Source organism: Onychomys torridus, chromosome 2 (genome assembly GCF_903995425.1).
Source record: "Onychomys torridus chromosome 2, mOncTor1.1, whole genome shotgun sequence".
NCBI classification, from domain to species: domain Eukaryota; kingdom Metazoa; phylum Chordata; class Mammalia; order Rodentia; family Cricetidae; genus Onychomys; species Onychomys torridus.
This window is the reverse complement of record NC_050444.1, coordinates 135,651,322-135,679,124: the sequence shown is the minus strand read 5'-3', so window position 1 is coordinate 135,679,124 and position 27,803 is coordinate 135,651,322. Positions and strand designations below refer to the sequence as shown.

Below are 27,803 nucleotides of genomic sequence, written 5' to 3'. Positions count from 1 at the left end.
AAGTGCTCAGAGCGGTCCCTTGCACACAGTAAGAACTCAGTAAATGTTGGGTGTTACCTTCACTTTATTCTCTTCACTCTCCTCCCTTTTCCACCAGGCTTCATTCATTCTTTTCCAAGGACACGAAGGGGGCGTGCCCTCCTCCTGCCGCTCTCGCCCAAGCCCCGCCCCCGGCTCTTCACGGATTGGCTCCTAGGAGGCGGAGCCGAGGGAAGAGCCCAGTGCGGTGCGGTGGGCGGGGCGCATGCGCGGGTTGGGCTGGGTGGAGGAGGATAGGAAGAGCTGCCGGAAGTAGGCGGTGGAGGTGGCGGCAGAGCTGGCCGCAGCTGCCAGGGAAACCGAGGCGGGAAGCGCGGCTGCAGACCCTCCGCACCGGGGTCAGGTGTGCGCCCCGCACGCCTGAGGCCGAGGGCTCGCTCCTCCTAGGCCGCGTCCCGGGTCCCGGGTCCCGCAGTCTCCGCGGGCCCCCTCCTTGCCCGAAGCCCGCCAGGGGGCGCCGCGCCGAGGGGCTGCGGAGCGGGGGGCAGACGGCCCTGACCCCCGGGACGGCTCGGGGCGGGGCGGGAGGACACGGCTCGTCTCGCTCGGGAGGTGCGCCTGGGCGGGGGCCCCGAGGCCTCAGCCCCGGACCGAGGCAGGGGCTCCTGGGGGCGCGGGGGGCGCGTCGCCCTCTGCCCCCGCCGGCACCCTGGCGATGACGGGCAAGTCGGTGAAGGACGTGGATCGGTACCAGGCGGTCCTGGCCAACCTGCTGCTGGAGGAAGATAACAAGTTCTGTGCTGACTGCCAGTCCAAAGGTAGCACATCCGTGGCACCGCCTAGGGGCTGGCTGCGGGGGTGGGGTGGGGGGCAGCGGCGTGGGGGGCTGGCCTGAGTGGGGAGGGGGTTCTGGTGCCCAGGGGCGAGTCCTCTTCAGGTGGCAACGGGTGCCACCCTTGCTCAAGAGCCTGCTGGGTTTCCTGGGGCTCGGGGTTTGATGTGGGAGAGGGAGAGGTGGTGTGTGTGTGTGTGTGTGTGTGTGTGTGTGTGTGTGTGTGTGGGCGTGTGAGCGTGGTGAGGCTGGTATAGTAGGGGGTGGGGTGGCCCGGTGTGTTCAGGTGAGAATGTCTGTGTTGCAGGCTCTGAATGGCTTCTGGGCCCGCTGTCATCCAGAGCTGGCAGCCTTTCACTTGGCAAAGCTGTGGGTGAGCTGCAGTGTGGGGGGGGGGGTGGGGGTGGCGAGGAGGAAGGTGAAATGATGAGGAGGAAAACTGTCGAAATGATTTTTAAAGGTGGTATTCTTTGCTGTCTGCTCTTTCATTAGCAACTCCTGCCATTTTACCACCTTGTTGAGCTCTGACAGCGTGCTTAGGTGGCCTTCTTCACTCCGGATGTGTGCAGTGGGAAAGCTGCCTTACGCAGTGACACAGTGCGGATTTCTAGGTAGCCTAGCCTGGTCTGTGGAGGCCTCATGCTTGTGTGGTGGCTGAAGCTAGCAGGATCTGGGCTGTAGTGCAGGACCCATTCAGGCAGGGAGAAAAGGAAGCAAGGAATTCATCGAATTCGTTGCTTCTTTGGTGCTTACACTTCTAGAGGTGAAAGAGGAAGGATCATCATAAATTGGCCACAACCATTTAGCCTTTGTTTTCTGTGCCCTTAAAGGTTCGTGCTTTAATACAATTAAAGGTCAATATGGTAGTAAAAGTTACTAGTGAAATATTTGTACTTGCCTTTGTAAATACACGAAATTATATTTTGGGGAGCTGTTGTTTATGTACCCTAATTCCACTTCCCAGATTTGCCGTATAGCATATGGGCATGTAGTATAAAACAAATTCAAATGTGTGTGTATTAATTTTGAGAAAAAGCAGTAGATGCTTAACCCATGATTCCTGTGATTATGGTTTATTTTAGAGTAGGGTTATGTAAGGAGGGCACCAGGAATGATGGTGCATTGATTTAGACTCCTAGTAATAGTTTTTTAGTGACCTCTATCAGTAGGTAAATGGAATGTACTGTTAGGAAAGCAGGTCCCTGGATTTCTCTCCTGAATTTTTTTTATTTATTGGGTTTTTTTTGGGGGGGGGGTTGTTTGTTTGCTGTCTTTTTTGGTTTTGTTTGTTTGTTTGTTTTTTGAGACAAGGTCTCTCTGTGTAGCCCTGGCTATCTTGGAACTCGCTTTGTAGACCAGGCTGGCCTTGAACTCACAGAGATCTGCCAGTCGCTTCCTCTAGAGTGCTAGGATTGAAGATGTGGGCCACCACCACCTGGCTAGATTGATTCTTGTTAGATCTATTGGAAGATTTGGTTTAAAACTTAGGGGCATCTTGGTTTCACTCAAATTCTCCAGTGTCCTCAGTTGACAGCTCTTAAGTCGTAGTGAGGCATCCCTGAGTGGGCATCACCACACTTGGAGAGTCAGATGCCATTTTGGTGATTTTTAGAACCACCCTCTCCCCTATTTCTCATGTTGCTCTTATATTTACTCATTCCAATGAAATATACCATATGGAAGAGAGAGGTTAATTTATAATTTCTTCCTCCAAATTCCCTATTACCCTTTATTAATAGTCCTACTGAGAACTCAGACATGAAGCTTTAGTTAATTTATTTTTTTTTTAATTTTTTTATAACTTTATTTAATGTGCATTCATGTGAAGGTGTCAGATCTCCTGGAACTGGAATTACAGACAGTTGTGAGCTGTCATGTGGGTGCTGGGAATTGAACCCGAGTCCTCTGGAAGAGTAACCAGTGCTCTTAACTTCTGAGCCAACTCTCCAGCCCAGCTTTAGTTAATTTCTAATGAGAACTAGTAACTGGGGTCTGTGAAATGGCTCAGTGGATAAAGGTGCTTGCCACCAAGACTGGCGGCCTGAGTTTGATCCCCAGGATTCACATGATAAAAGGAGAGAACCAGCTCCCACTCTTGCCCCCTGACCTCTGTGTGGATGCTGTAGTACATGTACAAAGCCCTCCAGTCAATAACTAAAATGGAAACAACAGCAAAAACTAGTAGCTGTTGATGCTAAAACCTTAGATCCTGAACATTCCAAAGTCAGAAACTCTTTTCCACACATCTCATCACTATTAAAAAGAGATGCCATGCACCCGTTATCTTTCAGCTCTGTTAAGCAAGCGTTTGCTGAGGCCTTGTTTATCTAGTTGGAGAATGATCCAGTCCAGTCTGCCGGTTAACCCCTCTTCGTTTTCTTCCTCTTTTCTATTTTCTGCTTTTGTAATGAACATGTAGGCAGTTCTCAGAGGGTGGGAAGGAAAGACCTTTGTGTCAGTATATTGTGACTTGCTCAGCTCTGGTAAAAAAAAAAAAAAAAAAAAAAAAAAATTAGTTGGCAGAAAAGTTTAGAAAGTATTCACTAAATAAGATTTGGGTTTGAGTTTACTTTTTTTTTTTTTTTTTTTTTTAATCTTATCCTTTCTCAGAAAATTGAGAGCTCACCAGACAGGATCTTTAGAGTATTCTTGTATTAATATTTAGTCTATTGATATAGCTTGAACTACAAACCTGTAATACCTTTGTAATGTTCTAAAGTAACTCTTTGGCAATGACTCTTTTTTAAAAAAAATTTCATACTATGTTTTAATTTATTTGTGTGTGTGTGCTTTTTTGTAAGAGACAGAATAATTTCTACCATGTGGGGAGTGAACCCAAATGATCAGGCTTGGTAGCAAACACCTTTCCTTACCTACTTAGCAATCTTGCCACCCTGACTTTTCTATTTATTTATTTTTTTTAGAAAAGTTATCTTTCATAAAAATTTTATTTTAATTTATGTGTATATGTGAGTGCATTGCCCATGGATGCCAGGAGAGGGTGTCAGATTCCCTGGAGCTGGAGTTACAGGTGGTTGTGAGCCACCTGAGGTGGGTGCTGGGAAATGAACTCAGGCCTTCTAAAGAGCAGTATGAACTCTGAACCACAGAGTAACTTGTCTAGTCCCCTGATTCTTCTCTTTCACATTATATTTAGGAGTGATTACCTGTTAGATGATCCTTAAAATGTTGTGATTTAAACATCAGAATAGAGAACAAGTTGATGCCCTTCTCTCTTTATTCAGTAGAACAGTGGTTCTCAACCCCTTTAGCAAACCTCTGTCTCCAAAAATATTTACATTATGATTCGAAACAGTAGCAAAATTACAGTTATGAAGTAGAAAAATTAATTTTATGGAGCTGGACATGGTGGCACACAATTTTAAACTCAGTACTTGTGAGGAAGAGGCAGGTGGATCTCTATGAGGTTGAGGCCAGCCTGATCTACAAGGATTCCAGGATAGCCAGGACTGTTACATAGAAAAATCCTATCTTAAAAACAAACAAACAAACAAGCAAACAAAAAAATAATTTTATGGTTGGGGTCCCCACAATATGAGGAACTACACTAAAGGGTCACAGCATTAGGAAGGTTGAGAACCACTTCAGTAGATCTGTTGGACCAGGCTCCCAAATGTCCAGGATGTCCAGAACTGCTTTTGCATTGCTTTAAAAAAAAAAAAAAAAGCCACAGTTTAAATCACCTGAGGTGGCCACACCTGTAATCCCAGAACTCAGAAGTTGGAGTCAGAAGGAAGATCAGTTGAGTCATCCTCAGCTAGTTTGAGGCCAGCCTGGGCTACGTGAGACCCTGTCTCAAAAAGCTCACTTTCCCAAATGCTGTGACTTGTTCTTAGTCCATGATACAGTCTCCTTGTCATGAAAGCTCCCACATTAATATCTTAAATGGACTAGCTTCAGTCATGATAAACAGGGGCAAAACTAGTGTAAGGTCCAGGAATGTCCATAGCTTCTGGCTGCTGGAGACCTGGCTCCATCACACTTCCTTTGTACTTGGGGTCACCGTGGCCCAAGGCTTTGCCTTCAGCTCTTTAGCTCCAGATGTCTATCAGTGTGTGGGAATTAGCCCATTTGGAGACTGGCTAAAACCAGATTCTATCTAGCATTTACCATTGGAGGGTCTGCCTTTCTGAAGACCTTCATACTCCTGTCCACCATTGTGACATTTCCAGTGTCGAGGGTTGTGAGACGCAGAGAACTGTTTCATGAGAAGGAGCTGACATGGGGGCACATAATGGGCTTGTGGAATATAGGAGAGACTGGAGCACCTCTTGGAGTTCTGGAGTCTGAGGGCTTTCTTAGGTCCCCGTCCCTCTTCTGTAACATCCTGTCTGTGAGATGTTTCCCTCTAACTAACCACTGCCTCTGTTTCATCCCCTATTGTATATGTTTTCATTTAATTGATTTTTCATGTGGTTCAAAATTCAAAAACTCCAAAAGACAACAGTGTGAAAAGTCATTGTCCTAAGGTGACCCAGCCACCATTGTTCTCTTCCTGGGGATAACCACTGTTGGCCATTTCTTACCTATCCTTTTTCTTTGTTTGAAAAGGGTCTTGTAGCCCAGGCAGGCCTTAACCTCTGTGTAGCTGAGTAAATGAACTCCTGATCTTCCTCCCCAAAGCTTGCATTACAGGCATGCACCCCTCCCTGTACCTGATTTCTTACCTATGTATCTGAGACAGTTCTATATAGCTTTGGCAGGACCATGTAGAGCGGACTAGATGCAAACTTCCTGTGATCCTCCTGCCTCTTCCTCCCAAGTACTTTGCCTTACCTGACTTTCATTTTAAATGTCTGTGTAGGACCATGTGTTTGAGGATACCTGTGCACATGTCTATGCCTCCTTGTAGAAGCCCAATGTTGACCTTGGGAGCCTTCCTCAATAGATCTCCACCTTTTTTATTGAGACAGATCTGGCACTGATTCTGGCAAATCTAGCTACCCTGTCCTGAGATTTCCTGTGCCTGCCTCCTGTACTCTGGGATTATAAGCAGGCTGCCATGCGCACCTGGCTTTTAGGTGAGCTTTGGAGCTCTGAACTCCAATCCTCCCACTTGCAGGGAGAGTGCTTTCCTCCTGAGTCTTCTCCTCAGCCTCCCTGATTTTTGAGAAGTAATATATGCATTGACAAACAATGACATTTTCTTTATTTTGTATATGTGCGCATATGTATATTAAACAATGACATTAAATGGATAGGTTTTTCAGCACTTTCCTGCAAATAGCACATTACCCCTGTTCTTGGTCTTTTGGATTTTTCAGTCAACAGCATAACATGGAGACAATGAAGACTCTCTGTCCATGTCCACTCAAGAGCTTCTACACAAGGCTGTACTTCTATTAAGTTGGGAGATATTCTTGAATGATTTGGAAGACAGCTTCTCTCATGGAAGATGTCTTTGGAAAGTGTGCACAGAGGCTAGAGAGATGGCTCAGTGGTTGAGAGCAGAGGACCCAAGTTTGCTTCCCAGCACCCACACGGTGGTTCACGACCATCTGTAACTCTAGTTCCCGGATCTAGTATCTTCCTCTGGCTTTCATGGCCACCAGGTGTGTGTGTGTGTTGCACAAACATGCATGTAAAGCATTCTTACACACAAAATAAGAAGGAACACATGTAGATGGATTGTTCCGTCTCACAAATAATGACATGGAGACTTCTTATTAATTCTGAAAGCTTGGCCTTGATTTAGGCTTGTTCCCAACTAGTCTGATAACTTAAATTAACCCATATCTATTTATCTACTTTTATGGTCTTTTGTGTGGCTCTGTTACCATTACTCTGTACTTTGATCCTGCCTCCCCTGAGTCTGGCTGGTGACTACGCATTTCTTCCTCTCAGGTCTCCCTCTGCCTGGAAGTCCCTGCTAGCTCTCCTAGCTATTGGCTGTTCAGCTTTTGATGACACCAGTCACAGCAATACATCTTCACAGTGTACAAATACCCCACAACAAATGCATCTTTTAATAAAGTATCTACAGCACTTAGACGGCCTTGAGGAGCCGAGGAGGCACTGGTGAAGAGGACCTCCCCTTGGTGACGGAGCAGCTAGTCTGACCCTTCAGCATGCCACCCACTGTCTCAGCTGCTTTTCCTTGTTTTTTTTTTTAATGTACGAGTGCTCTTTCCACATGTACACATGCATGCCAGAAAAGGGTATCAGATACTGTTATAGATGGTTGTGAGCCACCATGTAGGTGCTGAGAATTGAACTCAGGACCTCTGGAAGAGCAGCAAAGTAGCCAGGGCTCTTAACCTCTGTCAGCTTCATTTTCTTAAGTGGAAAAATGAAGGTGCCTTGTAAACAAAAGATGTAAACATCCTTTATTTTTACCACTCTTGGTCTTACATATTTTATCTTGAGTTCATTAGTTTCTTTTTTTTAAACTTTGTGTCCTTAAAAATACTCCCGTTACTGGAAGTCACGGTTAGAATGACTCACTGTAATCTCCTAGTTCTTAAGCCAAAACCATTTCCTATATATGGGAGTTCTGGCATTTTTGCAAATGTGCTTTACAGGACCCTTGAGGATGATAGCCTGCATGTTTCCTGCCTCTTCAGACATGTATGAAAGATTAGGCAAGGGAATTTCTTTGTGTGGAGATTTTCTAGTAGTAACGCTAAATTTTAACCTTTTAAAATTTATTATATTTTAATTAATTATTTGTGTGTGTGTGCACATGCTACGCACATGCTATGATATATGTGTGATGGTCAGAGGATGCCTTGTAGGAACCGGTTCTGGCTTGCTGCAGTGTGGCTCTGAGTCAGAGCTCAGATGGGCAGACACAGCAGCAAGAAGCCTCTCCTGTTGAGTTCTCTCACCAACCGCCCAGGCCTAACGTTCGCACTTTTATCTGTAGCTCTCCCTTTATTGGTTTTTATCAATGGCCACACCATTGCTTTTGAATCATCATTCCTAGAACACAAACTTTCCTGTCAATTTTAAGTTGTTTTAGTTACGAGTCAGTGGCATCTGATAATGCAGAAACATAGTTTCTAACCTTCTGGAGAGGTTAAAAAAAAAAAAATCTACCAGCTGTAGACAGGCAGAAGTTCTGCTTCCATTTCCAGTTTCCTCTCTGTTCATCCTCCTCTTCCCAAGATCAAGTAACTTTCTGAGCTTTTACAGCTGATGCACATTCACACTGGCAGTCAGGAATCTATTGACAAGTTTACTGAAAGGAATTAGTCAAAGCCACCATTAGATCGTCTTGTAGTTTTGGTGTGCTGAGGCTGTTCTCTGGGAGACACTTCCTTGTTTATTCTGCGTTCCCTTTAAATAGCATCTTGTGGCAGGGAGGAAAAGAGGACAGAGTTCCTTTAGGAACGGCTCACTTTAGATTGGCATTCTGCACTATATGTGTGTATGCATGTATGTATGTGTATGTGTACACATATTCAGTAATTATCTTAAAGTGGAGTGTGGTGGTACCTGCCTGCAATCATATCACTCAGAAGATCAGGAATTCAAGATTATCCTGAGCCAGCCTAGACTACATGAAACCCTGCCTTTTTTTTTTCTTCTTCAAGACTGGGTTTCTCTGTGTATCCTTGGCTATCCTGCAACTTACTCTGTAGACCAGGCTGGCCTCGAATTCACAGAGATCCATCTGCCTCTGACCTCCTGAGTGCTGAGATTAAAGACGTGCGCCACCATGCCTGGCTATGAAACCTTGTCTTAAAATACCAAAAAAAAAAAAAAAAAAAAAAAAAAAGCAAACAATTACAAAACACTCCAATAAAACAAAACAAAAATTTTAAGCATTCACTCTGTGCCAGACACTGTGCAGGGATATATGAAGGGCTTCAAAGATGAAGTCTTTGATATCAGAGGTTCTAGTGGGGAAGTAGATATATAAAGCAAATAATCATTATAGCACTGAAGAAGGCAAAAGATCTTCCAAGAGGCAATTAAGCTGACAGAAAGGGTACATAGGGCTTTGTGGGTGAACTTGAGGAGCTACACTGTAGGAAAGGGAGGCAGAAATGTACAGAGACTCTGTGATGTGCTGGTTGTGCTGTACTCATGAGTGTGTGCATTCGTGTGTGTGTGTGTGTGTGTGTGTGTGTGTGTGTGTGCTCTTGTGTGGTATTTAGGGTGATTTAACTACATATTGTATAGTGTGAGGGTTAGAATTTGGTAGCTAATCAGAGGCTCATACGATTAAAATTCCAGCTCTCCAGGTGACTTTTTATGGTTTTGAGATTATGAATATGTGTTATGCTTTCAGCTTTTTGTATACATCTAGTGTTGTAGGTCGACCTGCTTTTCCAGTGGGATTATAAGTCTCACAGGCATGAAGTACTTGGTTATTGCCAAGTAGTAAAAGATACGTGCCGGGTAGTGGTGGCGCACGCCTGTAATCCCAGCACTCAGGAGGCAGAGGCAGGCAGATCTCTGTGAGTTCGAGGCCAGCCTGGTCTACAGAGCTAGTCCAGGACAGGCTCCAAAGCTACAGAGAAACCGTGTCTCGAAAAACCAAAAAAAAAAAAAAAAAGAGAGACGTGAGTATTGCACCTGTATCATCTGTGTGTGCTTTCGTGGACACATGCATTCCTCTTAGAGCAGTCTAGTGGAACGCCAGCAGGAGATGTGCTGTCGTCTCTGCGGCCAGTGCTGCTAGTTTTGAAGCTGAGCATGCTCTTATGCTCAAGCAGGACCATGTGTCGACTATTTGTTATGTCTTCATGATTGTGTCAGGTACTTTCTTGGTAGCAAATCTTGTTTCCAGATAAATCTGAAGACTACCCCCTTTCTGCCTTTGTCATCCGATGTCATTATGGGATGTAGGTGGCAGCTTTCTTCGGCACAGTTGTCTATGTAACTGTTCATCACATGAGTCATTGTCTGTTTCTGTTCTTCTGCCTGCAAATTCCAACTTGAAAATAATATGCAATTGCTGGCTGTGACACACCATTAATTACGTACATTGCATGCTATGTGAGTGGACTCTACCTGTGCTATGGAGAGAGGGTAAGTGACATAATAAGCAGAGGTTGACTCTTTCTCCAGTTAATATCCCCTTATTAAGATGCCCAGCAAGTCTGTCATGCTCTCTTGCTGTGCATTCTAAGCACACGGTGTCTACTCAGACCCTTGCCACAGTTGTACTTCTGTTGGAGCAAGTGGCCTGTTTAAGTAGATAGTAACTTTGAGGAAGTTCTGTCCAGCTCCTGGAGTTCTCAGCTCAGCACACCATACCAACAAGGTAGGGACGAGTCTGTAGAACACCTTAGTAGTGTATTCATTTACTGCATTCCTCTACTGGGAAGACAGTAATTCTGTACTGCTTAATTCATTATTTTTGTGGTGCTGAGGTTTGGCTTCTCACATGCCAGGCCAGCACCCTAACACTAAGCTATATCCTCAGGCATCCCTTCCACCCCCATTTTTAGATAGGGTTTCCCTATGTAGTTCTGGATAGCCTGGAACTAAGAATGTGGGATGAAGCCTCGACCCTGTGAATATTCTCCTGTTCTGCCTACTGGGATACAGGGTGTGCCACCATATCCAGCCTTTTAAACTTTCTGAGACAGAGCCTTTCCAAGTTGCCCAGGTGGGTCTGAACTTTTGCCCTTGCCACCTCCAACTCTCAAGTCACTGGGATTACAGGCCTGTGTCACTAGACCCAGCACACCCAGCTCAGATAACATTTATTTATTTATTTTGAGGCAGGATCTGGTATATCCCAGGGTGTCCTTGAATTCAATATGTAGCTGGGGATTAGCTTTAATTTCTGATCTTTTCCCCTCTACTTCCCCAATGATAAGGTTATAGGCAGGTGCCATCACACCCGGTTTATGTGATGCTAGGCATCAAACCCAAAGCCTCATTCATGCTAGGCAAGAACTTAGTAACTACACTGCATCCCCAGCCTACAGTTAACTTCTTAAATTGTGATTCACTGCACTTGAAGTGTCCACTAGGATGTAAGCCCACAAGGACAAGGACTTGGGACTACATCCACTAATCTTCCGAGCAGTGATGGGGTTTGATAAGGCCTAAGTAATATTAAATGGATGAATGTGTATTATCATCTGTACATTTTGTTTCCTAGAAGCATATTTTTTACAGGATATCTGGATAAAAGAAAATTATTTTCCAAACCAATATGTTTGACATGCCTATCGGAAGGTCTCCTTAATCGAGGCCAGTTAGGGAAACAGAAACCAGTAGGTCAGGGAATGAGTTACAGCTAAGTGGTTACTGAGACACCTAGGTATTGGTGCTGCCCAGGAGCTACCATGTGGCTAAGGAAATTAGAAAGTGCCAGTAGCCATGTGGTATGATCCAGAGGCATGGAAAGAGGGATTGTTAGGTGGCAGCTGAAACCCAGGCCGAACAAGAACACTTGGACGTCTTTCTTCTTTCTGCCATCTTCCCTTACGAGGATCTCACTGAGGGAATTTATCCAGAAATCATTTGGCAGGGAGGCTGGGAAATGTAGTTGGTTCTCTGTGATAGAGTAGAATAAGAGTAAGATCCAAGTACTGACAGACACACAGACACTGAAACCATCTCCTAAATGGTTTCACACATCTCCATGGGATCGTCCCCCTTAGTTATTAGGGATGAGGGATACAAAAGTCTTTCCTGTAAATGTGGACAAGAGATAGGAATGGGTTTCTGGTAGAAACGGCCTGTGTGCTTCTAAAGGATCGTAGCTGTTGCTGAAACTTAGTCCAGTAGTGAGACAGTAAGTCATAGCCTGTAAGCTGTGTGCCAGGTTGAAGCCGTTTGACTCTGGCTCGCCACCAGGAGCTGTGCATCGATTTGTCATTTGGTTACTCAGAAAATAAGTTCTCACCCTTCCAATTCTGGGAAGCTTAGGGTCTGGGCATGTTCCCATCCTCACCTGAGTGACTTGAGTCAATAATACAAAGATGCACAGAGTTTTGTCAACAGCAGCCTTACACATGGCACGGCTTAATCTCTCCTTGATAATTGAATTTGTTACAGTGGGGTTAATTTTCCTTGTGCCTTGCACCACTGTGTCTAGGTGTGTTGAGTGATGAGTCGGGGGCCAGTGGCTGGTGTCTCCCAGCAACTTCACATAGGTTAGTTAGTGCTGGGTGAACAGGGTGACATCAGTAGATCTATCTTCTGCTGCACTGACCCTAAAAAGTATTACAGTCTTACAAGGAATGTCACTGCTCTGGCTAAAGGCAAAGTTTGCCAAGTTAGGGTCGCTAATTTCCTTCCTGATTATAAAAGCGTTGGCGTCACGTGGTTCCAGTTCAGCAAGTTCTTTTTTTGTCAATCAGGTCACCTGCATTTGGGCTCTGACCACGTTAATGGCTTTGGTGGAACCAGGCCAACAAAGGTTTCAGTTCAGTGTGAGTATGTTTGTTTTGGGCTGTTACTTTCCACAGATTAAGGGAACGTCATTGTTTAAGTTGTCATCAACTATGAAAATCACATGGGTTTCACTGTTTTTTCGCTTTTCTCTGAAAAATTAATTTCTTCTTGATGGGTATTCCTGTAAATCACATATAATTAAATGCAATTTGGGTTTTATTTATTCACTATGTATTTACTTTTGAGACATGGCCTTGCCATGTAGCTCTGGCTGCCCTTGTAGACCAGTCTGGGCTGAATTCACCTGGTAGCCCAGGCTGACCTTGATCTTGTAGCAATTAACTCTGTTTTTGTTTTTGTTTTTGTTTTTGTTTTGTGTGTGTGTGTGTGTGTGTGTGTGTGTTGTTTTGTTTTGTGACAAGGTTTCATTACATAGCTTTGGCTGTCTTGGAACTCGATCTGTAGACCAAGCTGGCCAACTCAGAAACCAGCCTGCCTCTGCCTCTTGAGTGCTGGGATTAAACACTTGTGGCAGTTCTCTTGTCTGAGCCTCCGAAGTGTTGGGATCACCTGAGGGCTCCACCATGCCTGGCTTAGATTTTTATACATACACACACACACACACACACACACACGTTTTGTTTGTTTGTTTGCTTTGTTTTTTAGAGACAAGGTTTCTCTGTGTGGTCCTAGCTGTCCTGAAACTCCTTTGTAAACCAGGCTGTCCTCCAACTCACAGAGATCCTTCTGCCTTCGCTTCCCAAGTGCTGAGATTAAAGGCGTGTACCACCATACCTGGCTGGATTTATATTTTATTATTATTATTTTGTTGTTGTTGTTGTTTTGTTTTGTTTTTTGAGACAGGGTCTCTCTGTGTAGCTTTGTGCCTGTCCTGGATCTCGCTCTGTAGACCAGGCTGGTCTTGAACTCACAAAGATCCACCTGCCTCTGCCTCCCAAATGCTGGGATTAAAGGCGTGTGCCACCACCGCCCGGCTAGATTTGTATTTTAATTAAACAAGTCAGTAAATAATTTTGAGGAGGAAGTCCAGGCTTGTCTTGTGCTCCTCACATAGCTGGTAATGCCTTGACTTCTTGATCAGGCTGTATCCACCTCCCAAGTACTGGAGCTATAGGCAGATTGTTTTGTAATTAGGTATTTGAAATACTTGCCTTTCTCCCAGGATACCAGTTCTTTTCAGCCAGGCCACTTGTGCTTTAAAGGTACATCTTAAAGGCACATCTATGCCTTTGTAAAGCTTCATGTTTTATAATGATAATTATTTCTTCCTCTGTTTGACTCTTCCCTTTCTCAAACTTTCTCCTTCCCTACCCTGCTCTTCTGGATCCTGTATTTCTCCACAGGCTTTGTGAATGCTGGTCATTGATGGCTGGACGGCAGGTCCTTCCCCAGTGGAAAGCCCCAGAGATGAGCCAAATTCGCCTTCAGCTGTGGCCATCCAGCCGTGTAAGGTTGCTGCTGTGGGGGTTATATTTAGTTTGTCAGCTCTCCACTTCCCCTCGCTCCCTCTTGTGAAGCTGAAACCAGCCTCTGAACCCCACCTAACTTGTGGCTTGCAGAGGAATGGGGGTTTCTATTGTTCATTGACAATGAGTGGATTCTTTGGACAGTTTTTTTCATCCCAGGTTGGTTTTAGATACATAGATTATACAGTTTAAAAATGCATTAGGGCTCCAGGTGGTGGTGGCGCATGCCTTTAATCCTAGCACTCAGGAAGCAGAGACAGGAGGATTTCTGTGAGTTCAAGGCCAGCCTGGTCTACAGAGCGAGTCCCAAGACAGGCTCCAAAACTACACAGACAAACCCTGTCTTGAAACAACAACAACAAAAAGCAATAGGTTTTTCAAGCCCACCAGCAGAAGATTTTGTTGATATTCTTTTTCCTTTTCTTCTAAAAAACATTCACTCAGCTATTACAGGAACTTTCTTAGTCCTAAATTGGATCCTTTTGGCTTCCTGTCATTGTTTTCTTACCCCACTGAATGAATGTGTGATGGTCCCATTTTGTGGCCCACTGAAAATAGTAAAGGACAGAGGAGGGGGAGCCTGCCCTCGCTGGGATAACTGTGTCCCAGGCGGTGACAAAAGTGTCCCTCCCTTCTTCAGGGAGCTGTTTGTCTTAGCTCTCCGCTGCTGTGATAAACACCATGACCAAAAGCAGCTTGGGAAGGAAAGGGTTGATGTGGTTGACACATCCTAATTTGAGCCTGTGGTTGAGAACATCACGGAAGGAACTCAAGCAAGAGTCCTTGTGCAGCCATGAAAAGCACTCACTGACTTGCTGCCAGGCTCATGTTCAGCCGCCTTTCTTACACTCCCCTGAACCACCTGCCCAGAGGTGGCACTGCACACTGTGGCTGAGTCCTGGCACATCAATCCACAATCAAGAAAAGAACCCAGCAGACATGCCCGCAGACAGACCAATCTGATGAGGCATTTCCTCAATTGACGTCCCCTCCTGCCACATGACTCTAGTTTGTGTCAAGTTGAGGAAAACCAACCAGCACACTGTCTTTTCCAGCAGTTGCTAGTGAAGGCTAGATTGTAAATCCCCAGTCTCTCGCAGAATATCCATCTGTCGCTGCGCGTTTGTGTGCAAATCCTACTGTGTGTTCCTGCCCCTCGTTTGTCCAAGTGCACACAGCTTGATGTTGTTTTTAACTTCTTCCTCTTTTCTTATCTGACTGGAAGTCCCCAAATGTGCAGATTTAGAAATGACTTCTCTGGCATTTCTGGCTTTGACTTGAAAGAACTTATTTAGTGTCAACTTTGCTAGTTGTTGGAGTTCTTCAGCTATTTGGTTTGGTTTGGTTTGGTTGGTTTTTCAAGACAGGATTTTTCTGTGTAGCCCTGGCTATCCTGGAGCTCACTTTGTAGACCAGGCTGGCCTCAAACTAAGAGAACTGCCTGCCTTTGCCTCTTCCAAGTGCTGGAATTAAAGGTGTGTGCCACCACCCCCAGCAGTTCTTATACTCTTGAAAAATGATTTCTCACGAGAACTTTACATGCAGGTTGTGCGGTCTTGGTCTGCAGCCTCTGGCCCGGCCTTTCTGTTGCTGTAGATACTTTAGCTTATATGACAGAAGCCCCTAGAGCAGAGCTAGCAAGGACCCTGTCCTTACCGGGCTGCAAACAGCAGAGCTGCTGGAAACCAGGTCCCGTGTGACAGCTGACTAGATAAAGAAAGCAGTGAAAAAGATTCAGTCAGCCTCTCAGGCCAGGTTGAAAGTGTATTTGCTCAGAGTAGCTCTTTGGCCAGGGCTTGGCTTTGTCACTCTGAAAGTGGGCATGGGGACTTTGGCAAGAGGAATTGCTGCAGACAGGGGAAATCTAAGAAAAGGTCTTTCCTGTAATGGGGCTGCTGTGTGTGTTTCCAGCGCATACAAGAGAGCAAGGCCCATCTTTAGATGAAGCTTTCGAACTAGGAGGATGCATTTTCGCTCCCTCGAGCATCCTCCTTGGTTCTGAGCCTTGTCTGAACAGAAGCAGTTGGCACAAATGACTCCAATCGAGGGTCTACATTATGGAAGAGTAAAAATAGATCCTCATTTCATTAGACTGCTCATGTATTTAAGGGGGAGGGGAAGACTTGTTGCCATGGGAACAGACTTCTAGAGCAGGGTTTTTGTTTTTTTAATTTAATCTTATGAGATTTGTGGAGTGGGGAGGTGTGCTTATTTTCTAAACATTAGAAGCTATTGCCTTTAAAAGCAGAGCCACCAGCTGCCATCTTTTCTGACCATGGCACTTACCTATATTCATGATAAAATAATTGGAAAGTATGAAAAACAGAATCACAGAAATGATAATTCCCAGAATTCTTATTATTTACTTAAGTTTGTACTTCATCAATTTTTATGACATTAGTATTTCATTTAACATTTGTCATAGGTCTTTTCATGGCATTAAAACATGTAATACCTTTTAAAAAACCATACTCTGTCATGTTAGACATTTGGGTTTTCAGTTTCATTATTACAGACAATAGTGCAGTGTAAATTTTTGTGCTCTTTTAGGCCACTTTACATGTTCAGCCCCAAGTAACCCTGGGCCCCTCTAATTTAAAGAAGTTGGGTGATATCTCCTGGGTTGAAACCATTTAGGAGATGGCTTTGCTGTAGGGAGGGCTATCATGAAATGCTTCACTGTGGTAGACATCTGTTGAAGCAAGGAATGGAGAGCTGGGAAGTCCTGGTGCCTGTGTGGGTTAGTGTTGTCACACCATGATTAGCCCCTTAGGTGTTCACAGTCTTCCTTCACTTAGACACATCCCCTGGGAAGGTGGATTAGAGGCCCTACATTTCCAGAAAGGGAATGATAGTTGTTACAGTTCTTATTTTTTGAGCAAGGATTTTCTTAGACTGTAAACAAAGACAAAGGACTTTTTGTCTCTGTGTGTGCAGAGCGGATGTAGCTGTCTGGCAGTGTCTCTGTGCCCACTACAGGTAGTGGTGTTCTGCTACTATGTGTTCAGATCAGATTCTTCTTTTGGTTTGTAACAGTCCCCTTCACACTCTTGGCTCGGCTAGTTGGAGACCTGTGACATTCTAAGAAGCTGAGAGGTGAATCTTGTGGCTGCTTTGTGGTAATTGCTGCTTTGCAGCATTTCATTTGTGTGCTCCTGGCATCTGTACCACAGGAAAGCTGGAATCAGTCAGGAAGCTGACCCCGTGCCCTCTGTAGGAGGTTTCAGTGTGACACATCATCTTGGGGGAAATGTAGCAAGTGGTGTGAATCTGGAGGCTGAAATGGCCCTTTTGTGGGATGGGAGTAAATATTTAGACACTGTTCTAGTGAAATTAATAATAACCTTATAGCAGTTCTAGAAGCTCTCTTTGTCCCCCCGGGACAGGTTTGCTTAATTGAAGAACCTTGCTTTGGCTTTTTGGAAGCTGTGACTATTTTTCTAGAGACCTGTTCTGGTCTCTGCTCACAGATCCTTGTGCAGATTTTTCTCTGTAGAGCTGGTATCTTTGCCCTACCCCATGCCTATGTATATGTCATACTTGTTTCTGCTATGCCTAGGTTTGAGACATCGTGATGGGTCGTCTCCGTGAAGAGGCAGACCTCCTCCTTTCAGGCAGGGCTGTTTCAGTGACTAACGTCCAGCATGCCGCTGGACTAGCCATTTGTACTTTGACCCCAGAATTCATTTCTAAGCTGCTGTGTGTTTAGAAAGCTGTCTGACTTGTTTAGATATGGTTGTGATTTGGTAAATGGCACTGCTTTTCCGTGTGTTGGCCATTCATTGGGTCTCCTCTGGCATGTGGAGAAAGTTGCCGTGCTCCTCTTTGGGCCACAGAGCTCATCTGTTGGCTCAGAAGGTTTTGTATAGAGCCGCTTGCTGCCTGGGTGAGAAGCCTGAGCTTTGCTGGGAACGGCTAAGAGACCTCTCCTGCCTAGCTGCTGGGTCCTGAGGGCCAGTGTGTCACCCGTGTTCTTCTGGACTTTCCTTTGAGGAAGCGGAGGAGTGTGGATGGAAAACCAGAGACTACGTCTTCACACTCAGTCTCGGATGCTCCACATCCTAGCTGTACAATCATGTTATAGTAAAAAGACTACGGAAAGAGTGAGGTATTGTTTTAGTAACTGTTGTGGAGGATCTACCATTTGTAACACATCTGATACATGTGGGGTGTGTAAAGACGATTCTAATTCCAGGTTAACTGATGATCATTTCTTTAATGACCTTGAACTCTCTGAGGCTCAGTTTCTCAACTGCATGAACTAGAAGATCTCTAAGGTTTTTTTCCAATTTTAGAATAGTGTATTTGTGTTAGTCAGCCTTCAGTCACTATAACGAAAAATCCAAAGCCTGGCAATGGTGGTGCATGCCTTTAATCCCAGCACTCAGGAGGCAAAGGGAGGTGGATCTCTGTGTGAGGTCAAGGACAGCCAGGGCTACATGGAGAGACCCTGTCTCAAAACAAATAAACAAACAAAACAAATAAATAAAAAAGAAAAGAAAAATCCCAAGGCAGTTATAAAGAGCAATGGTTTGGGGTGGTGGGGTGCTGTTAAGAGCACTTCTGTTTTTGCAGAGGTCCCAGATTCAGTTCTCAGTGCCCACATGATAGCTTGTACCCAACCATCTGCAACTCCATTTTCAGGGGATCTGACACCCTCTTCTGACCTCCATGGGCACCAGGTGTGCACATGGTGCACATACATGCATGCAGGCAAAACCTACATACACATAAAATAAATACATCTAAAATACTCTTTTAAAAAGAGAAAGCTCTGTTTGGCCAGTGGTTCTAGAGGGTTCCTCCAAGACAAACACAGCACATTATGGCTGGAGCATGTGGTTGACCCAACTAGGAAGCAACAGAGAGGATGAAACTAGGGACTCACAACCCATCTGACGGCACACACCCAGTGATTGGAAGACTTCTCACAAGGCCCCACTTCTCAGTGCTACATCATCTCCTGGGAGTGCTACTCTTGGACCAAGCTCTTGACATTTGAGTCTGTAGAGTACCCATCAAGCCACAGTTGACTCTAAATGCCTGCCTGTCTGTCACAGAACAAGAGAAAACTTCTGCAGAATTGGTGTGTTTTTCTATCTAAGGCTTAAGACTGATTCTTCTAGAGCAGCATTTCTTGACCTTTTGGTAATTCTTTGTGGGGATTGCTCTGTGTATTTTGGGCATTTATCAACATTCCTTGGCCTCTAGATGCCTAGCGTGTTTCTATCTCCTGTCAGCTGTGACAGCCAAAAATTTCTAGAGACATCTCCTTAAAGTAGAGATTGCTTTGATTGGGAACCGTGGTCCGGAGGGAGAAGAGAGGACTCTGTGGATGTGGGTGGGGTTGCTGTCCGTTTCTATGTTGTTCCTCTGCTGCCTCTTGCTGTGTTATCAGCAAGTTTGTATTCTGTGGGGGAACATTAATAATACCAGGTTCTGAAATGTAGGTGCCTCTGGCTGGCTTTGAAGTGGTTGTGTAGCCTTCAGCTCAGCATCCCTCCCTGCCCATCTGCTTACCTCCGTCTGCTGTTAGTGCCTGGTTGAGGTAGTGGCTGACATGCATGAAAGCATTTCCTGGCAGAGACTATCAAGTCAGCCAGGTGAGTCATGGGTCAGGACTGGGTCCTGTGTGCGAATCCAGTGCTATGACCATTAGCCCTTCAGCTACCCAGGGAAGAAATTAACTTGTCATTATTGGAGAGGAATCTATCCTATGGATAGAGGATGAAGAGCAACTCATGGCTCAGTTCCATATCATCGTCTTTAGTGGCTTCTTTCAAAAAGTTGTGCCCTCCCTCCCAGTGGGCATGCTCTCTTTGCATTTTCTCTTCTTTTCTTTTTAAGATAATTTGATGACACCATTTCTTCCTCCCTCCATACCTCCCCCTATATCCCTCCTTGCTTTCTTTCAAATACTGGACCTCTTTATTCATTAATTGTCATTACATGTATGTACACACACACACACACACACACACACACACACACTCACTCACTCACTCAATCACTCCTAAATACAACCTGCTTAGTTTGTATAATGTTACATATATATATATATATATATATATATATATATATTTTTTTTTTTTTTTTTTTTTTTTTTTTTTCCCCCCAGGGGTGCCTTTTTTTACCACCTACTTTTGCTCCCTGAGTTCAGGGGTTAAAGGCATACATTGCCATGCCCAGTGTTGTTCTGTTACGGTGTGGTGTTGTGTTTTTTTTTTTAAGGACATGAGTAGATTATTTTTTTAGTAAACTATTAAATTTTAAAATAATTTATAAAATTATTACAGTAAAGATATTTTAACCTGAAGTAACCTAGAAATCACCAGAGAACTGGATGTCCCCAAAGGGAAGATGGTGACTCCTGGTGAACCAAGCTAGCTTTATGACTTGAAGTGAGGTCACCAGTACTAGGAATATAGCTTAATTATGGTGCTTTGAAGTGTCACATGTATGGGTTCGAATCTGCTGCACTTGTCTAGCTGTTAAGGAGCCCATCTCCACCAGTCTGCTGCTATTCCTTGAGATGATGCTGGAGCCACACTGGATTTCCAGAGGTACTGCTCTTAAGAGGTCGTACTTGTCTACTTGTTGACAGTTGCTATGGAATGTCAGTTTAGGATAACGTTGACTTTGTTCCCTCTGGCTCTTTAAATTCAGTCTCACTGGCTCGATTTCAGACTGGTGCATAGTAAAGGAGGCCGTGTTCTGTGAACATCCTCGCAGGGATGCGCTGGGATCCCAGTACCATGACTCTGACACTTGAGTCTGTGTTAGTCCCTGGGGTTCTGGCAGGCTCTGCTTCTAGTCCAGCTGAGCCTTTGCTGGAGTAATTGCCCACATGGAGGCTTCAAGCCAAACACAATCATTTGCACTGAGATAGTCTCACTGTTTGGCTCCTCATGAAGTAACCTCCTTCCTGCCCTTCATGAAAGCAGCTATTTTTTGTTTTTCCCCTCCCCTTTGCAGAGAAGCATGCCTCAGCCACCACTCTTCTAGCTTATTCATAAATGCATTAAGCAGGGTCTTTGTGTAGAGGGTGCTCAGTTGGAAGCTCCCCTTGGCTTCACTCCCCCCTTTCCAGACCCTCTCTTCTCAGAGAGCCTCCTCCGGAGCTGTTCAAGACCAAGCCTACAGAGGAGTCTGTCGTATACAAGCTCCGGTCCCTAGACCTGCCCTGAGATTTCTCCTCCTCCCTTGCCTCACTTCTGGGGGCTTGAGAGTCCCCCGGGGCTGCTTGGCTCATTAAACCCGGTGTTTTTTGATTCGGCTTGATCTGACTTACTGTGTCGGCGGAGAACCCTGCCATGGTGGATCCAAAAATGCTTGTCAGAGGGAATTAGCTGGATTCAAACGATCGTGGGCTGGCCGAGGAACACGTAACATTATAGCCATCGATTCCTCTGACATTCTATGTGGCATGTTTAAATTAACTCTGTGTCATTCCTCTATAAAAAGTTATTTTCACAAAAATACCTTACTAGGTCTTTATTATTTTTTTTACTATTTTATATGATTTTTAAAATGTATTTTTTAAATGTGTATGAGTATTTTGCCTGCACATATGTAAGTGTACTGCATGCATACCTAATGCCCACAGTGCCAGAAGAGGGTGCCAGATCCCTCAGAGCTGAACCCAGATCCTCTGCAAGTGTTCTTAACCACTGAGCCATCTTTCCAGCCCTGTTGTCTGTGCTCCTCCCCCAAGGTTTGATTTAGTGTGTGTGTGTGTGTGTGTGTGTGTGTGTGTGTGTGTGTGAGAGAGAGAGAGAGAGAGAGAGAGAGAGAGAGAGAGAGAGAGAGAGAGAGAGAGAGAAGGAGAAGATTGAGAGGGTACAGGTACATACATGCACATTCCTGGAAGTCAGAGGTCGACCTCAGGAGTTGGCTCTCACCTTCCACCTTGTTTGAGGAAAAACATCTTTGTTGACCTTGCATGCCCCAGGCTAACTGGCCTGTGAGCTTCCAGAAATTCTCCTGTCTCCACCTACCATCATGCTGTAGGAGCAGTGGGATACAGATGTGCTCTACTGCATCCCACTTTACAGGTTCTGGGGATTTGAACTCAGGTCATCGTCACACCAGCACAGCAAACTGTAATCTCTGAGCCATTTCTCCAGTTCTGGCTTAGGCTTTTAAGAGTTATCTGAATTAGAAAGTTTTGTTATCTAAAGGAACTGACAAAAACCAAAAACAAAACCCAACAGTGAACAACTGTGGATGAGTACCCAGGAGAGGCATTAGAAAGAGAAAGGCTTCCTGGGAAAAGCAGCCAGGAGCATGGGCTTCACAAAAGGATGTCTGTCTCCAGTAGAGAAAGTGGCCTTCTGAAGGCTTCTGGGAGGGATCTTCAGCCAATCTGGAAAGGGCAGGAAGTTTCACAAGCCTTTCCAAGTCCACAGCATCAGGGAGATGCCAGATGACCCCCAATCCAGGTGCGCTCCTTCTCTGGTTCACTTTTCCTTCCTTCCTTCCTTCCTTCCTTCCTTCCTTCCTTCCTTCCTTCCTTCCTCCCTCCCTCCCTCCCTCCCTTCCTTCCTTCCTTCCTTCCTTCTTATTTTCTTTTTCTTTTTTTTTAAAGATTTATTTATTGGGCCGGAGAGATGGCTCAGAGGTTAAGAGCACTGACTGCTCTTCCAGAGGTCCTGAGTTCAATTCCCAGCACCCACATGGTGGCTCACAACCATCTGTAATGAGATCTGGTGCCCTCTTCTGGCCTGCAGTCATACGCTGTATACATAATAAATAAATCTTTTTAAAAAATTATTTATTTATTATGTACACAGAAGAGGGCACCAGATCTCATTTCAGATGGTTGTGAGCCACCATGTGGGTGCTGGGAATTGAACTCAGGACCTCTGGAAGAGCAATCAATGCTCTCAACCTCCGAGCCAACTCTCCAGTCCCCTGGTTCACTTTTTCTAATCCCAAATTTTCATCATCCACTTAGTAAACTCCAAGGGCAGTAGGCAAACTTCACCTCCCAGTACAAATTCAGTCAAGACCTTCTTTTTTGGGGGTGGGTGGGTGGGTGGAGTAGCTGTTTCAAGCTCACCATCCATGAAAGTTCTTCATTCCTGTGACTCTTGTGTTCTGGATGCCAGTCTCCAGGAACTGAAGGGCTTTTGAGGCATTTTTGGGTGATGAGGTCTCTTGAAAGGTTAGCCACTCTCCTGTCACTGCACAAAGTTAAAGGTTAGGGGTTCACTTCTGTTTGTTTGTTTTTGAGACAAGATCTATTAGTTCTGTCTGGCTTGGAACTTAGTAGGTAGACCAAGCTTGGCCTTGAACTTGTTATGATCCTCTTGCCTCTGTGTGCCATGTGCATGGCTTTTGCTTTTATTCTTTCTAAAGAAAGTACTGTATGCTCAAGTGAAGAGATGGGCCTGTTTAAAAATTTATCATTTTTTTTTTTCTCTTTGCCTTTTTTTTGAGACAAGATCTTGTTTGGTCCAACTTGACTTAAAACTCACAGTCCTTCTGCCTTAGCCTCTTAAGAACTGGGATTTCAAGAATAGAAATCCATGTCCGGCTCTTTCAATAAATTTTACCATATTTGCTGGACATGGTGGCACTCAGAGATCCACTTGCCTCTTCCTCCCAAGTGCTGGGATTAAAGGCCTGATCCACCACCATCCAGTTTAGTACTTTAATGTTTTGTTGGTGTTGCATTTTAGGGTGTGTGTGTGTGTGTGTGTGTGTGTGTGTGTGTGTGTGTATACTCGCGCCTGCTAAAGATCTATCTCAGTACCTCAAGCATGCTAGGTAAGCACTCTACCAATGCTACCTCTCCCTTAAAATTTATTATTATTGCCAGGCAGTGGTGGCATACACCTTTAATCCCAGCACTTGGGAGGCAAAGGCAAATGGATCTCTAAGTTCGAGGCCACCCTGGTCTACAGAGTGAGTTCTAGTACAGCCAGGGCTACACAGAGAAACCTTGTCCCGAAAAACCAAAAAGAAAATATTATTACTATTATTTTTATTTTAAGACATTGTCAAACTATTCAAGCGGGCCTTGAATTTTCGATCTTCCCACCACTGTGGCTGGGATTACAGGATTCCAAGTAGCAGGTATTATAGGACCACACCATCAAGCCTAGCAGTTTAATAAATTTTTAGAGGCATTGTACTGTCTTTCAAAAGAGGTAGATTTTAGAGATAATCTAATCTAAGGAAATTGGCTTTGGAAGAATTGAGTTGACAAAAATCACATAACGGATTAGCATATCTTATCTTTAGGGATCAGGCAGATAACCTCAGGACTAGTTCAGAGCAAGTACTGGGCTTCCTAGGGTTCATGAGGAATTGCTGGTGATACTTCCTGATACTTCTGCTATTCCTTTCTGTAATCTTTTCATGTTGTTCAGTTTCCTTTTGTGACCCTCCCCTGCCTGGAGCTGAGGAAAGTCAAGGGAACATCACAGTTTGTATGTAAGGCTAGCTACCGAGAAAGGGGAAGATTCTCCTCCTCTTTGTGCCTAAGACCTCAGTGATTTCTTGATGTTTTAAGTTTTTGAGTTCTGAGAAAAGCCCTATTGGCTGTTGAAATAGATAGATCTACAGTGATTATCATTTCATCAGTGAGTACTTGGCAGTATTCTGTTTCATTAACCCCCGTTTCCTGGTTCCCTGGTACAAAGTAAGGTTGCTTTGCACCTCCACTGATATCATAGCTGTCTAGTTTCTGCATCTGTTCGCTTAGTGATCGCCTTGATTAAATTGACTCAGCCGGCTTGTGTTTTGGTCAAATGTAAGAAGTGCTGCTGCTCTCCTGCCAGAATCTCCTAGCCTCCACCTTTGTCTTGTGTGTTCCATGTAATCTGGGAGAGGGAAGAGGGCCAGACAGATGAACAGAACCAGCCAGAGCAAGCCCCAGTCTATGCCATCTAACAGTGGAAGCCTGGCTACCTTCTGAGATGGTCCCTAACTTGCTAGTCACTCCAGAGCCAGGTGATTACCTGAAGCAGTGGTCCTCAACCTTCCCAGTGCTGCAGCCCTTCAGTACATCTCGTCATGATATGGTGACCCCCAACCATAACATTACTTTTTGTTGCTACGTCAATAACTGTAATTTTGCTACTGTTCAATGCACAGATTGAGAACTGCTGACCTGAAGGGTCTCCCACATCCTGTGGGAAGCTGGGCTCCTTGAGGTCCAAGGTTCTTTGTACCTCTGGCTTTTTTTTTTATGATTTACAAATTTTTTTATTTTTATTTTATGTGCGTTGTTTTGCCTGCATGTGTGCATGTATTAAGACTGCCATGTGGGTGCTGGGAATTGAACCTGGGTACTCTGGTAGAACAGCCAATGCTCTTAATTGCTGAGCCATCTCTCTAGCCGCTGTACTTCTTTTTTTTTTTTTTTTTTTTGGTGGAGCTGAGGATGGAACCCAGGGCCTTGTGCTTGCTATGCAAGCACTCTACCACTGAGCTAAGTCCCCATCCCCTTATTTTTGTTTTGTTTTGTTCAAGAAACAGGGTTTCTCTGTGTAGTTCTGGCTGTTCTGAAACTCGCTTTGTAACCCAGGCTGGCCTCAAACTCAGAGATCCAACTGTCTCTGCCTCCCTAGAGCTGGGATTAAAGGTGTGTGCCACCACACCCTGTTGTACCTCTGACTTTTTAACTCCTTAGTGTAGTACTCTCCTTCATCCCTTAAGTGGCCTGAGAAATGTGTCCGTTGCCTTCGTCTCAGACATTTAGGAAATTCAACTTCTACTCTTTCCTTGACTTTGTGGACGTGGACGTGTCCTGTTGGACAGATAGAAACAACATTGCATCTGTTGCCCAGAGGGATCAAGTCTCCTCTCTTGCAAATCATTCTAAGAGCAGAGCTTGATTGAGCAAGCCCTGTGTGAGTCTCATGGTTCCTTAAACTGCGTGTATTTACAGAAGTTACTGCTTACTGTTACTTTGGTACAGGGAACTGGACAGATGCCTTTTTGAATAAATAAAAACAGACTGGTAAACATACCTCTTGTAGCCCTACTTAGTTTCCCATATCAACCATTAATTAAGAAAATGTTTCATAGACTTACCTATAGACCAGCCTTCTTTGGGGGCATTTTCTCTGTTAGGATTCCGTCTTCCCAGATACATCTAGGTTTCTGTCAAGTTGACAAAACCTGACCAAGACATTATCACATTTAAACCAGTTTTCAGTGCCAGTTCCAGGCTCATGAACTGAATTTGACTGTTTTAATCTCATTAACAGTTAATATGTCTATAATTTGATTATTTTATGTGGCACTTTCATTTCATTTGGCATGTACTTATCTTGTACACTCACACACACACTCACACACACACTGCACATACACGCACAAACAAGCCATGGCATACATATGGAGATAGAAAACATCTTGCAGAAGCTAGTTCTCTTTCCATCATGTGGGTTCCTCATCAGACTCAGCAACAATGCCTCTACTTGCCCAGCCATTTTCCATCCTCATTTGGCATTTGTAAAGCCATTGATGGTAATCAAGAAGCGTGAAGTTAATCTTGTCAGTCTGAATGGATTGTGAGCTACCTAGGAGATTAGTAAAGCTTAGAGAGGGAAGATCTGCAGATGTGTAGCACTGTTCTGAAGTGGGTCCCGAGGGAATGGGACCTGTCTGGTGCAGGCATTCCTTCTCTCTTTCCTCACCACCATGCAGTGAGCTCTGCTGACCTCTTCTCTCCATGATGGGCTAAGACCTGAAACTGAGTGCAAATAAGTCTTCCTTCCCTGAGCGGTTACTCTCAGACAGTGTCATAGTGACTGAACATAGGAAAGAACCTAAAACCCAGTCCCTACAGTGCTGGGAAGATAGCTCAGTGGTGCAGTGCCGGCCTTGCACGCTCTCAGCAGACTCAGGCTGCACATCTCATCACAGAAAATATCCCCTGTAAGCCATCCGCTGGAACTGTATCAACAGAAAGGGTGTGAAGCCTCTTTGCTTACCTGCTCAATGATTTTGCCACGTAGGCTCATTCCCGAGAGCTGATGATCTAGCCTCTGCCCCTGGTTTCTGGGTGCATTTCTTTTTACCTTGATTGTTAGAAAGTTCTTCCCAGACCATCAGCCACCATCTACGCACGGGTGAAGTTCTACCTTTGATGTCTCATCAGCTAGCTCATCTCCCTCCTGTGAGTACTCAGCATGTTGGAAACTACTCTGTCCCTCACTGAGCAAGGCAGAAAAAAAGATAGGCCAAGTAAATGGAAAAAAAAAAAAAAAAAAAAAAAAAAAGGATTTCTAATCCCATTTCCCAGAAATAACTTTTAGTATTTAGTGTGTACTTTAGACACCTTTCCTGGAGAGCCATATAGATTCATCTTTAAGCGATATTAGAATAGGTTCATGTATGCTGTTTTAATACTTAATTTTAAAAGTCAATATAATGATGGATAGTAGTGGCACATGTCTTTAATCCCAGCACTCAGGAGGCAGAAGCAGGCAGATCTCTGTGAGTTCAAGTCCAGCCTGGGCTACAAAGCGAGTTCCAGGACAGGCACCAAATCTACACAGAGAAACCCTGTCTCGAAAAACAAAAAAGAATTTTGTTCTTTTTAAAGATTTTTCATTCCCTCTCTCTCCCTCCCTCTCCCCCCCCCCTCTGTGTGTGTGTGTGTGTGTGTGTGTGTGTGTATGTATGTGTGTGTGTGTTCCCACCTGCACATGAAACTCACACCGGGTTACTTTACGTCTATACGAAACGCCATGGAAGGTCAGAAGTCTTCTGGTGTAGACTTGTATTGTAGACAGATGACTCTTCTGCTACGAGTCTGAGGCCCGATTGGTTGTTGGTCTGCGTGGCAGCTTGGAGGTAGAGCACCGGCCTAACCCGTCTCGGGCTAGCGTCAGTGCCCAGGACCGCAGAAGAAGGAGAGCATTTCCTTTGTACCCGACCTGGGACTAAGTAATCAGGGATACTGAGAAAAGGAGTGTTTGCCGTGACAGGAGATGCTCTCGGTAGAAACGGCCGTCTGGGGCGGAGGATGGAGTGGGGACTGCTTGCCTAGCCGTCCCAAAGGCCTGGCTGTGATGCCACTCGACACCAGGTGCGGTGGTGGACCTGGGATCCTAAACCACACAGTGCGTTTAAAACTGTTTTGGGTGACGAAGACCTCTGTCTTTAAAAACTGGAGGGAGAGGAGAAATGACTGAGGGTTGAGAGCTCTTACTGCTTCT

At 44.8% G+C, this 27,803-nt stretch overlaps 1 protein-coding gene across 3 annotated transcripts in view; it reads left to right on the top strand.

Annotated features, from left to right (window-relative positions):
- Positions 1-253: 253 nt before the first annotated feature.
- Positions 254-27,803, top strand: part of Smap2 (small ArfGAP2) — a 51,643-nt gene continuing 24,093 nt past the window's right edge. For 2 of the 3 annotated variants that reach the window (XM_036178774.1, XM_036178773.1), the window contains exon 1: positions 254-797. In XM_036178774.1, coding sequence (XP_036034667.1) covers positions 695-797 — 103 coding nt within the window. In that variant the 5' untranslated portion in view covers positions 254-694. Of the gene's footprint in view, positions 798-13,525; positions 13,604-27,803 lie in introns of those variants that run through there. The other variant, XM_036178775.1, reaches the window with a different exon arrangement.